The 13,866-nt window shown below is 41.1% G+C and overlaps 1 protein-coding gene across 1 annotated transcript; it reads left to right on the top strand.

The window, feature by feature from the left end:
• On the top strand, positions 1-13,342 carry fes (FES proto-oncogene, tyrosine kinase). Its single transcript, XM_079161219.1, has 18 exons — positions 1-295; positions 1,311-1,484; positions 2,821-2,917; positions 3,072-3,255; positions 3,916-4,053; positions 4,142-4,261; positions 4,431-4,553; positions 5,860-6,055; positions 6,781-6,861; positions 7,608-7,808; positions 8,160-8,282; positions 8,475-8,528; positions 9,125-9,243; positions 9,338-9,432; positions 9,562-9,685; positions 12,044-12,201; positions 12,323-12,445; positions 12,590-13,342. The coding sequence occupies exons 1-18, from the start codon at positions 71-73 to the stop codon at positions 12,730-12,732; spliced, it is 2,478 nt and encodes an 825-aa protein (XP_079017345.1). The 5' UTR covers positions 1-70; the 3' UTR covers positions 12,733-13,342.
• Positions 13,343-13,866: the final 524 nt, after the last annotated feature.

Genomic DNA, 13,866 nt, shown 5'->3' with positions numbered 1-13,866 from the left:
AACGGTGCTTGGACTTACTGCTGACGACAAACACTCTGCAGGGAGGAGAGTTCGACTATTCATTCAGAAGATGAGCTTTGGAGAGGACCTGCGATGCCCCCAGGCACATGCAGCTGTCATTCGGTTGCTGGACTCAGAGCTTCACCTGATGGAGGTCATGAAAAAGTGGATGGGTCATCGAGCTAAAAGTGAACGAGAGTTTTCAGTGCAGCTGCACCACATGGCTGCCATGGCAGAGAAGCTGGACCGGCCTCAGCCTGGTGCAGGACAGGACTACATCAGCCAGCTCAACAAGGTGAGATCTCATCAACGGATCGTCACAGAGCTATGTGGTCGTATTGGAATAAAAATACTTCCTTAATAAAGTTAGCTTTTTTGCTGTCAACACAAATGTGTTTAATATTCAGAGCATTGAAAAACAAAAATAAAGTGCATTGTGTGCCACAATTTTAGTATCCTAAAATAAATCTGTGCAAGTAGTTTTCTTCCTTCATTTATTTGAGGTACAAATATATAAGAGGATTTGCTGAAGGCAAAGGTACCAATAACCCTAACCCCTTCAGTTATATTGATCTAAATATATATGTTCTTTATCCAAATAAGGAAGCACTGAGAAAGAGCATACCACCACAAGAAGATAGTTTTTTTCTATTTGGATTTATTTGGATTTACAATACATCTAATCTTCACATTTACATTTTCATGGATGTCAGACTCATGACCAATAAGTCCAATGCAACCTGTATAATCTGTGTATAATATGTTGCTGTAGTGCTACCTGTTAGGGAAAGTTTTCTAATTTGCTCAGAATTAATTTGAAAGCTGTTTGCAATCGCCCAATGCTTCCTTTAATTATTGTAAATAATGTATGCTTATGAATGCAACCTTTTACAGGAAGCATTATGACATAAACACAATATGGAAAGAAAACCCTTTTTCTGGGTTCTCCAAATCTACCAAAGATTGGATCACATTGATTAGAGAAGAGGTGAAAAAGAGTTTTCTTCAACAAATAAATAAAATCTAAATGGTGTAAAATGAGTTTGGATAGTAAAACAACTATTTCAATTCTGCACCTCACAATCCAGGAGTTATGAGCCAAAAATATGAGGTGAAGTTCTCTAAAACACTTGGTGGCTCGATACATGTTAAAAGACACAAATTAGTTGTTGGCCCATGGTCTGGCTTCCATCCAAATGTATTGAAAAGTATTTTTGAGATTAACAAACATCCAAACGGAGGATAAAACGTGGACTGTTGTTCTCTGGACTGAATGACCTGTCTCCCTGACCTTTCCCCCTGTCTATCAGTCGTGGGGAGTCCTGGTTTCTCAGACGGACTTGCTCAGTCAGGTGATGAAGAAGCGCTCTGAGGATCTGCTGGATGGTCCCATCAGCAAACTGACGCTGCTCATCAGAGACAAACAGCAGCTCCGCAAAACCTACGCAGAGCAGTGGAACCTGCTGAAGCAGGAGCTCAGCAAGGTGTGTGACGAACACACACACACACACCTACACACATACAGTCGTTTTCATGACTTTTCATTACATTGACTATCCTTAAACCAAGTTTTAACCCTAAAATGATTTACGTAATGGATATGTGCAATTGTTCCCATTGTGTCCCAAAAAAAGGCATGTCCCCACAACTATGGTAAACCACGCTCACACACACATAATCTCAAATGTACGACTATTTACAGATTTCTACTTTCATACCAAAAGGCAGGTGAACCACATTTATACAGTCAGACGTCCACATGTGATAAAACTGGTCACTGCTGAAATTAAGCTTTTGACTTTTTTGGTATTGAACTTTGATTATTGTTGCTATTTGTTAGATTTTCTTTTCTACCCCTACACAATAAGCCAAATCAAACAATAATGTCTTGCATATATTCTTAAATGAAGAAAGCACAGCTGGGGTCTGTGAACTAATACTGCTTAGTTACATTTCATACATGTACTTTTTTGCATTTTTAGGGATGATATACTTAAAAATCCTCTTGCATGTCAGTTGTTAAGAAATGCTTCTTTTATTTTGCAACCACTGTTGGACTTTTGAAATAGCACGTTGAGTTATTGTGTCAAAAGTTCCATGTTATGTCAAAGACAATGTCGTTATTTTCACTACCTGGTACAAACATATCCAATTACTATTATGTGTTGGCAGAAGTTGTCGTTTTAAAATCTATTTGTTGATTTTTCTTGAGTCATCTTGACACGCACATGTGCATTACAGTCACAGCAATATAAATAGACAGCAGTCCAATGAAATGAGGTTCAATAGACTGGAAACAGTGTGTGTGCAGATGCGTTTTTTTATGCAATCTCAAACTGTTGGCTGCTCCACACAGTTTTTATTACCCAATTACATCAGGGAAGTGATGTGCTCATTTCCAGTGATCCATATTGGGTCGCAGTTTGGCCGTCTGGCAGGCAGTTTGTTTATTTTAATTTTCTTACTTTATTGTGCAGACAACAATTTGGTTTTGTGTGAATAACTGTGTGGCACAATAGATAGATCTTATCTCGTGATTGTGACTAAACAAAAACGTCCGACATGCTATTGTATCGGTTGGAATTTTAAAGTATTTGCACCGGCAGCTCAACAAAGGTCAGATCATTTCCTTCTGTGTCTTCTTCTTTCATGTTTGTTGTTGCAGTGAAATATCTCAGAGTCGGTGTCCACTTCCTGTGTCAGGCACTTCACACTCATTGAGGCAGCTTTTAACCACACAAATTCAAAAGCTTCTGTGAATGTAGCCCAGCCTTGCACTACATGTTCTCCTTCTGTCTGTGTTTCTATGTGCTGCTTCAGGTGACCCAGACAGAGCTGGAGAGGCTGAAGAGCAGCTACAGACAGGCAGTGAGAGATGCAGCTCAGGCTAAGAGGAAGTACCAGGAGGCCAATAAAGGTGTACACACAGTAACTTTCTTCTCTGAGCAGAATCAGTTTCACACTGATGGCACAGTTTGGTTTTCTTTTACTGTGCAAATCTGAAATGTGGATTTCCTTCGTGACACAATGTATTATCCTCTGTGTGTGTGTGTGTGTGTGTGTGTGCACAGATAAAGAGCGAGACAAGGCTAAGGAGCGTTACATAAAGGCTTCAATGAAACTCCACGAGTTGCATAACGAGTATGTGCTGTCTGTGCGAGCTGCTCAAGTTTACCATCAGCACCACTATAATCAGATCCAGCCCGCCCTGCTCAGTGCACTGCAGACTCTGCAGCAGGAGATGGTGCTCATACTGTAAGATTGCATCTACTACACAGTGTGTGTGTGTGTGTGTGTGTGTGTGTGTGTGTGTGTGTGTGTGTGTGTGTGTGTGTGTGTGTGTGTGAGAATGAATGAATGACATTACTTTAAAGTGGTTATTTTTACTGTTTATACAGAGTGGGCTGATTTACATGCATACATACACAATATAAGAAGAAAAAACACATTTTAATTAAGACATATGCACATGCTTTCCCCTATTCTATCAACAGTGAACAATAAGTTCTATTTTTGTAAGTGTTATGTTCATAATATTTAGTCATGCATTTAAGAGAAGTGACTGTTTCGATGACTGTTTGCGCAATAATAAAACTTAGATATGCAAAATTGAAAATCTTACTTTAAAATGGGAAGATGATGAAAATGGAAAGCATAATCTGAATTTGGTGTTTGTGCATGCTGTAAATGTTAATCAGCGGTCAGATCTCAGATGTCACAGCTTGTTTAAACACAGAGTTTGCATAACAGGCCAAATATAAGCTCAGATTCAAATATAACAAGAATTCAAACATTTGCTTTACTGTGAAGGACTGTACATTACATTACGTTTGGCTAAAACTTGCAGAAATGCTCCTTGAAAAACTGACTTTGCCTTATTCTGTTTTCATGTGGCCTCTCTGACCTCTGAACCAGAAAAGAGATCCTGCAGGAATATTTCGACATCTCCACTTTCCTTAATCATGAAGTGGTGCGGATCCACAGGGAGATATCTTCTGCTCTAACAGCCATCGATCCTTACAGAGAATATGAGAGCTTCATCCAGCAGAACCGGTAGACTGAGTCAACATTTCAGATGTCAACAATGCAGTCATCAAAGCTATCCCTGCGGAGCAATGATACTGTGTGCTTGTGTTTACAGGTCTGTAGGGGAGACTCCTGCTTGCGCAGAGTTTGATTGTAATCTGCTGGAGGACACTGAGCAGCTCAATCCTAGAGAGCTTGAACTGAACGACCTCACGCTTGAGACAATCCAGCACAAGTGAGAACAAACAACGCAATCTCATCCAGATGACCAGACTAATTTCCTTTTTTAGTGTCTAAACAACTTCCTCCTCCTAAAACTCCCTGTACTTTTTTTTACCTCCTGTTTCCTCTGACAGTTTTGCATCAATTACTTCCTCCCCTTGTGTTATTTCTCCTCCTCCCAGACTGACTGCGGTAGAGGAGGAGCTGCTGTGTCTGGCTCGGACTCTGGGCTCTCAGCAGACCGCGGTCGAACAGCTGGAGCTGGAGCTGGACGCAGAGTGTGAGGGTGTCAAGAAGGGCCAGAGGTGAGCGGCCCACAGAAGCAGAATCAGTGAGTCTCTTAGAGGTCACAGAGGAGGTTTCAAAATAAAAACACACAACCTTTGGTTGCCATAAAGACAAATTACTGAAGTTTGCCTCTGCGGGCAGTCCTTCCCGTCGGGAGAGTTCAGTATGCTCTTGGCTGGGCAACAGCTAATAACTAGTGTGGTCTCAGGGGGCTGTAAGTGCCTTATGAATTATAATATAGCGATATGGTCAGAGTTCTGGAGCTCGATCCCCCTCATTTGTCTTGGTTGATGAGGCTGCCTGAAGGTGTTAGAGGTTTACAGTCCTGTGGGAGTGATCCAGTCATTAACAAGCTCCTGGAGGGAAACAATGTCTTTAGTTATTTATTTGTTATGTGGTGTTGAGGTGAGTGGAGGTTATGCTGCCCTTTGGTTTGTGTTTTGAGGAAACATTTTGTAAATCAACTGTATGAGGTTGACCTAGGTTGACCCCTTGGAGCTGAGAATCTGTTAACCTGGGGAAATTGAAGACTGCGTACATTTACTTCCGTGGTTCCTACTCACCATCCCTCAGAGATCATACAGAAATATGTCATAAAAATAGTCAAAGGTTTATATATATTCAGTTTAAGATCACAAGTATATATAACAAAGAAAAGCAGCAAATCTTCACATTTGAGAAGCTTTGGCAGTTTTATATTTAAAAAGGACTGCAACAATTATCCAAATCGTATGTAAATCAAATTACCTCAAACTATCTGACTCACTGAACACAAAGCATTTTTGCAGCATGGCAGTACTTGTTGGTTTCTGGGTCTCAGGGCAAATAATGGAGGTGCCAAGCAATAGCGTGTGCGTTGTTCTTAATGGGAGCTTGGGAGGCGGCAGGGTACATGCACAATGCACAGGGAGGGAGGTTGAAGTGGTCAATGGGGGTGCAACAGCAAATTGTTCCCCTGGTGGCCTCTAGCAGGTTAATCCAGCATGCACTGGCCATTCCTGTGCTGTTGAATCTTGTGTTTGTTACTCTAGCTACATCAGCATTTGTTTTATAGCAGGCTCGTTTCACCTCACTAGCAGGACTCTTAGGTCATTTAAAGGATTACTGGTTTTACATGCTGACAATCCACGACAAAGGCTGACTAAACTGTCGCCAGAGAATCTTATTGACTGCAAGGGAGCTTCCGGAGACAGACTTCTTATTGATGTCTCTGTGGTCTTGTGCTGTCTATTTGCAACACTTGTGACGTGTTATTGACTTGTGCAACCCTTTGTGTTGCTCACACTGACTTAATGACGTACTGCTGCTCTCTGCTTCGTCCAGGGTCTACCATTTCAGCAAGAGACATGCGATGGAGGAGTGCCGGCAGCAGGTTGCTCTGTCCCAGGGCGTGAGAGCCAAGCTGGAGGTTCAGAGGCTTCTTCTGAAAGAGAAACTGGACCAGCTGGGCTCCGAAGAACCTGCCTCTGCTCTGAAGCTGGACCCAGACACCGTCTCACTTTCGTCCAACTCAAGCAATGTATGTTCTCTCTGCCAGGGTCTTTCTGCTCTTTTTTAGCTCTTTATCTAATTAGAGCATGAAGCCTACTGACTTTAGTGACCCCGTGCCTTTTCCTCTAGCGACACTACAAATATTGGATGCATTACCAAGAAATTTGGTGCAGATATTCATGTTCCCCAAAGGATACTTTTCATCGAGCACCACCATTATTGGTCAATTTTTTGGTTTAGGGCCACAAATCGTTGTGTTTAGAGCTAATTAGCAAATGTTAGCATGCTGACACGTTATACCTGAACCTGGTACAAGTATTTTACCTGCTAAACACCAGATTATTAAACTTGTCAGTGTGATCAGCGAGTTGTCAAAACGAGCTGACATTAGCATATAGCTCAAAGCATTACTGTACAAAAGTAAAATCCCACGGAGCCACTAGTGTTTGTTGACTCAGAGTTCAAAGTCACCAATTTTGTGAAAATGACTCACATCCGACCCATGTGACTTGAGTCCACACCTTGTTTTGTGCTGTCGCAATTCCTTTAGCAAATCAATGACGAATAAATTAACCCACAATCAAAACGCTGCTTTATTTACAACTAAATAACTCTGCAACTGGACCTTACAAAAAGATTTCGTACAAAATAATTATATAATAGCCTTGCAAGTCTTTATATACTTCTCTATGTTTTTTGCCAGTTTTTTTTTAATATTTTTACTGACCAGCTGTGGATCTTTTCTTTTTTTAGCACCTCAGCCCAACTCCCGCCAAACTCCGCATGGAAGGGATCATAAATAATCTGAGCGGCCTGTTTAAACCCAAATGTGAGGTAGGTTAAACACTGAATTACAATCAATTACCAACGAGTACAAGTGGACTGTTTGGCATTGCATTGTACACAATGAACAATATCTGTTTCTCAGTATGTTGTTGAAGGACATTTTAAAAGGAAGGACACTTGATCCAGTTCCTTCTCACTCTTCCACCTGTCTGCTCTTAACTTTAATTGCAGTGTGTTTTTGTAAACTCAAACCTCTTACCACACAACAATCAATTCATCATGTTTTGGAAAAAGTGTATCCACCGCTACAATTCACTCAGGCACATGCTCTTTGGAGTTTGGTGCTCCTGAAAGCACCGTTTGACAAGGTCAGCTTTGACGGTCAAGTCGCTACTTTCGAAACGCTGCCTGACCTAAAAGCCATTTTACATTACAACGTTTTATCATCGCTCACAGACAGAGCCATGACCCAGCTGTGCTGCACACAAACCCTCTATAGTAAAAGGCCTTGTGCAATAAGTTTAGTGTCTGTAATGCACTGGGCTTAAGGCCTAAATTATTTGCTGTTTTTCTTTAACTGTGAACTACTTCTTGCTCTCCAACTCCCAACCCTGTGGTTCCCCGGAGTCATGGAAGCTGGTGCAGTTAGACTTTAAAGTATTACAGACTCTTCTTTGAAGTATCTCCATATATTCTCTGCAGAGTCACCCTAAAATCCATCCTCCATCACTTCGTATTGATTCATTATTCATGTCAGCTTTAAAGATTCTGCTATTCTCTCTTCCTACGTCCAGGCCCTCACCCTGTTGCAGGAGGTGGATCGTCCTCTGGGGCAGCAGGAGTGGTACCACGGAGCCATTCCCAGACTGGAGGTCTTGCAGCTGCTGACGAATGACGGAGACTTCTTGGTGAGGAAGAGTCAAGAGAAACCGGGTTATGTGCTCTCTGTGCAGTGGGAAGGATCCTGCAAGCATTTCCTCATTCAGAACACAGATGTAAGTTAATCAATAAAGCAGAACACTTTTGCAGAGAGTTGTAAAAGGAAATCTTACATCATATCTTTTTGAATAATGCAAGTTTTGAATAATCAAGACCACTGATACTGCCAACAAGAATTAAATGTACAGTTTCCGTACCAAATTGTATAAGAAAAGACTATGAGAGCTTTTACATTTTATTTTCTGCAAATTAAGCATGTTAGAGGATTAGAATAAAAACATGGATACGAGAAGTTATTTTAACAATCCAACAATTTAAAAGACTTTTTGTTGTATTAGTTTTTTTCCATTATGTTCTCAAGTTTTTCTACCTTCTGTATGTTTACAAATTGGATTCTCCGTCTGTAGAATCTGTATCGTTTAGATGGAGAAAGCTTCCACAGTATCCCGCTGCTGATCAATCATCTGCTATCCTCACGACAACAAATCACCAAGAGGTCTGACATTATGCTGAAGAAACCTGTACTGAAGGTACTGCTGTAACACTATTCAAACATATCGAAGTGCTTCTACAGTCGTCACAGATGAACACACAAGCAAACATAAACCTGCTCTCTAACGACCTTTCCTTCAAATTCTCTTCTGTTCTCTCCTTTCTTGCTGGTCTCACAGTTTAAAACAGCTCTATTTGATCTCTTATTGTTCATTTTTTAACCCCATTAGGACAAGTGGGTCCTGGAACATGATGATATTATCTTGGGACCCCTAATTGGACGGGTAGGTAAACTTAACATCTGTTGGTAGAAATGTAGTTTTTAGTAAAGTACACCCAAAGTCCAGCGGCAGCTAACATGAGGCTTCATCAGTGTGAATTGTGTTGATTTTACTCTGCTGTGGCTCAGCAACACTGTCCTTGGAAATACAAGAGATTGATTTTTGTAACTGTGGAAGATATCCACTTGGTCAATGTAATTCAGACCGCTGAAGTCTCATATTAGCTGCCGCTGGACTTTGGGGGTAGTTTTTACCACAGAAGGAGGAGTGTAGATTTAGTCCCCCATCACTCATGAAATCACTGACATCATTTAGGAAGGGGTCTGTTCATGGCTGGTATGGACAGGAGGAACAGTTACAACAATCAATAAACCTTTCTGTAACCTATCCTTAATAGTACCTGCCATGTTTTCATAGCTTGAATACTTTAAAGTGGTTAGAATTTATTAACATTTGATCTAAAATTGTCATAAAATTGTAACCTCAAACCAAAGGGTTTGTTGGACAGAACACTCTGAGACTGAACTTGAACTGTTAACTTTGGATTAGTTATGAGAGTTAAAAAGACTGAAACTAATGTTGGTGTTTATACTACACAGGGTAACTTTGGAGAAGTGTACAGTGGTCGTTTGTGCTCTGATAACACTCCTGTAGCGGTGAAATCCTGTAAAGAGAACCTGGCCCCAGAGCACAAGAGTAAGTTCCTGATGGAAGCCAGGTTAGTACGCACGCGCACACACACACACACAACTACACATACACACAACTACACACACACACACACACACGCACACCTCTTCTGTGCTGTCCAGGATCCTGAAGCAGTACGACCATCCTAACATTGTGAAGCTGATAGGAGTGTGCACTCAGAAACAGCCCATCTACATCATCATGGAGCTCGTTCAAGGTATGATCCTGTGGGACTCTTTATATCTCTCAGCATGTTTAAACCAACAGCTTTGATCTTTATTTGACCATTATTCTCTATGTGTGTGTGTGTGTGTGTGTGTGTGTGTGTGTGTGCACATTTCATAAGGTGGGGATTTCCTCTCCTTCTTACGGCATGAGGGTCACAGTCTGAAGCCTAAAATGTTGGTCAAAATGACAGAAAATGTAGCGGCAGGCATGGAGTTCCTGGAGAGCAAGAAGTGCATCCACAGGTTGGTCAATCAATAAATCAATATTTGTACAATATTAAATGATTTTATATAATATATACAACATTTATACAAATATACTATTTGTATAGTCCTATTCATTACATCAGGAACAGGGCTTTGACTACTTAGAGTAAGGAGTTTCTGATTGTAATGGTTGAGCTGAACACCTGGTTGAATCTGGTTGGACATTGTCAGCTGGTAGCTAAACCGCAAATGAATGAGCCACCGATGGTAAAGCATAAATGAGACAAGTAATACTAATCAGCTTATGGAAGAGCAGTTTCACTGCTCCCCTGAACTAACAAAGTGCTCCATTTTGAAAAATGGATTTTCAGATACAGATACACAACAAGGACATAACAAAGATATAAGTAACGAAAACAAACATACCAACATGAGAAAGCATCCTTAGATCAGAGCACGGTTTTCTGTTTGACTTGATTTCTAAAAGCTGTGTGTTGGATCGAAAGCCACCATGAATTGAACACACAGGAAACATAAAGCACAGCAGAGCAGTGTGTTAGACAAATGATGGTTCTGGTGAAAATACATCAGTTGCATTTTAAAACATGTTCATTTTACATGAAGTATGATGTCGTTTCTACAAAAACAAGTGAGGAACAAACAGTGTGCAGATGGATTTCAAAGGCTTTACAATACACAATACAGAACTCAATCTACTTCCCTAACATAAAGTCATACAACTGTTCACCAAACTAAACGTTCCCTGCAGCACTTCCCCATATTGTTTGACTATATGCAACAGTCAAACAACCAATTCAAAATGAGGGATAATACGTTTTCTTGAATAACTGATGGCTGTTGTAACCTTAAAGGGGAAGCTGGAAACAAGCTCTGCTGGCTGACCTACCATTTTTTTTCACTTACATTAAAAAGCCAGCACAGACATTAATTCAGCAGCGCATTACATTGCATTCATTTGGCAGAAACGCTTCGTATGAATCAGCTTACAATAAGTGCATTCAAACAGAAAAGAAGCAGAGCCTAATGTCCTCAAAACTGGAGTTATCCCAAATAAACCTCTAAAAGTGTTCAGAGAGTTATGGTGCAGTTTGTGTTACATAAGTAACACGTTAGACACGTTGGCTCTAACACGTTAGAGCCAACGTGTGGTGGGAGATGTGTAGTGACTCCTGTCCTGACTTCAGCTTGAGTTCAGTCCACAGAAAAGAGCCTTGACTGTCCTGATAAACATAATATGTTGATTAAATGCAAACAACCTTAATGCATATTAAGATTATGTGTTCATTAATTGCTGATTTCTCTTTATGATAAACCTTTATTTGTACAGCAACTTTCATACATAAAATTAAGCTCAAAGTGTTGTATTGAAGTTGTATTAAAAACAAATTCAAAACATTAACATATAATGGGTCGCAAAGAAACACTTTAAAATACAATAAAGCGAAGCACAAAGTAAAGACAATACGAGGAACCTTTTTGTGATGGGATCCCACCAGCCGAGACGCCACATTGAGCCATTGGCCCCTTCCCCACTTCCCCACTTCCTACCCTCCTACTTCCAGCGCCCTTCCTTGAACCACATCCATCTTTGAACTCAGCCTTCATTTTGATCTCAACTATTCGCTGTGGTGGCTGGTAAAGATAAGCAAAACTATTTGGATATTAATGGACTTGTTATTCCACAGGTCAATGACAAGAAAAGGCTTTGTCCTGACTGTTGGTAGTATTGACAGAGAGATTAGTAATACGATGTTAAATCATCTGCAAAAAGAGGCAGGGAAGAAATAGAAGGATGCTGAAATGACTGAATACTCTTATAAAGATACAAAAAAAATGGGATTTTGTACGTAATCTAAGAACACACAAAAAAAAGTGAGCTTTCAAAGCATTAAAAGAAAAATGAGAAAAAAGCTGAGATCAAGATTATGCTGTGAAAACATTCATAATGATGCAACCTGAAAGGGAACTGTGACGTTATAGGGGATCAATAGTAGAGTGGGAGCGATTGTGGTGCTTTGAGTGAGGCATCAGTGGAGGTTGTCAGAGCTCCGGAGAAGACGTGAGGTCGTGACACCTGGCTCATTACAGGAGCACTGTGCGGTTTGCCCAGCGGGGACAGATCAGAGCAGGCGGCTGGTAGCTGCTCAGCCTGTAACGCTGCATGTCAAACTGCCACACATGCAACACTCGACACATGACAGGAACGCCTGTTCTCTCGCTCCTTTTAGTCCCCTTTTTTCTTTCGCTGTTTCTCATGTTTTTCATACAGATCATGATGCTGTTGTGTCTCCTTTGTATCTTTTCTTTATCAGCCCCTGCGTTCATCCCTCTTACTGTGCATCGTTCTCCCCCGTCTCGTTGTCTTTTCAAAAGGGACATGGCAGCAAGAAACTGTCTGGTTGCACAGCACAACGTGGTGAAGATCAGCGACTTTGGGATGTCCCGTCAGCAAGATGATGGTGTCTACTCTGCAGGGGGCGGCCTTAGACAGATCCCTGTCAAATGGACGTCTCCTGAGGCCCTGAACTATGGTAGGCTACAGCTGTTTCTGACCTGCAGTCATAACCAGCAACACTTCTGTTTCTCTCTGCCAGTAGTCAATTGAAAAAATGCCTGTGCCTTTGCCAATGCTGCCTCCTGCTGGTGTTTTAGGTCGTTTTACTACAGAGAGTGATGTCTGGAGCTTTGGAGTTTTGCTGTGGGAGACCTTCTCCATGGGAATGACGCCCTACACGAGCATGACCAACCAACAGACACGAGACGAGGTGGAGAAAGGTAAAGACTGATGTCGATGTGTTTTTATTTAGGAAAATTCCTGTTTCTGAGACTGGTGTCTTTTTTAGATTTCACATGTTTTATAAAATGTGTACAGTGTGTTAAGCTGCTATGTCTGTTTTGACTGTCTGTGATGTGTGTCAGGATACCGTATGCCCGCTCCGCACGGCTGCCCCGTGGAAATCTCCAGGATTATGAGCAGCTGCTGGCAGTACGACCCCAGAAATAGACCGTCTTTCAAGAAACTTCGGGCTGAGCTCAGTACCATATATAGCAAAATTACGTAAGACAAGCCTGCTGGTTGGACATGTACTGTAGGCTAAGTTCATTTTCTTCTGTCAGTTTGATTTGGTTTGTAATGTTGCATCTTCTTTTCCTTCATAAAAGATCTCTTAAAGACATGCAATTTGAAACAAACTGATACTAAACTTGTTGTGGAAATAAACTTGCAAATGGAGATTTAAGGACTTGTAACATATCAGTGAACCAGTTGATGGCAGCAAACTTGTTTTTTCCCTTCTTGTGAAGTGTGTTTGTTTTTTGTTTCCTCCTCATTCCAAAAACAGAAGCTTGTCAAAACGCAGTATACTGTGTTGTGTAATATTACCATATCTGTTTCAATTTAACACCTGTGTGGTCTGTCTCAAAGAAACCACAGCCTTGGGGGCTGTTTGTTTCCATCTGTGTTGCTTGTTGGGTAACAACAACAAATAAGAACCAGAGACCATCTTGCCATAGATTCACATCCCCTTCCTCACTTCCCACCTCCCTACTTGCGGCCCCTTTGCTCGGACCACAATCGTTTCTCTTCTTGACCTTCATTTTGATTTCAACTACATTTCTGTAAAGGTTTGTGATGCCAACTGTGGTGTAACAAAATCAGACAGAAAGATATACACCTGGCAAAGTATTTAATACCGTGTCTGTGTTACTTCCTGCTAAAGTAGGTGTCTCCAGGAAAACATTTTCCCATGATGACTCACACACAGACTCACCAAGTGAAAACAATTTGTCGCTGTCACAACTGGTGGAAGGAGAGGCCGAATTGAGCTGTCTTTTTTTCTGAGGGCTTCTATAGTCAGTATGTTTTACCCAAACAAATGTCATGTGTAATGTGAAAGGGGTCCATCGTAGTGACAAACTCACAAAAAATGATCTCCAAAATCTGCAGTTCCCCTCATCTCTTAGCAGAATGGACCAAACCCTAGTGTCACAGCATCTTTTTGCTCATTGTTTTGGTTTTATGACCCTCAACTTCACTGTTTTGGCCCACTGCTCTCATCACTTCCAGATGCAGCAGGCAACTGTTTTCATCTCAAACAAACTGTACGTGTGAGGGATAAAATCATTCATTTTCTAAAGTTTGACTTAAGGCTGAGTCTGTTTAACCAGGAAGACTTCGTAAAAGTTGGCAAGTAGCG

This window comes from Pholis gunnellus (genome assembly GCF_910591455.1).
Source record: "Pholis gunnellus genome assembly, chromosome: 1".
NCBI lineage: Eukaryota > Metazoa > Chordata > Actinopteri > Perciformes > Pholidae > Pholis > Pholis gunnellus.
The sequence above is the reverse complement of the archived record's forward strand: the minus strand, read 5'-3'. Positions and strand labels throughout refer to the sequence as shown.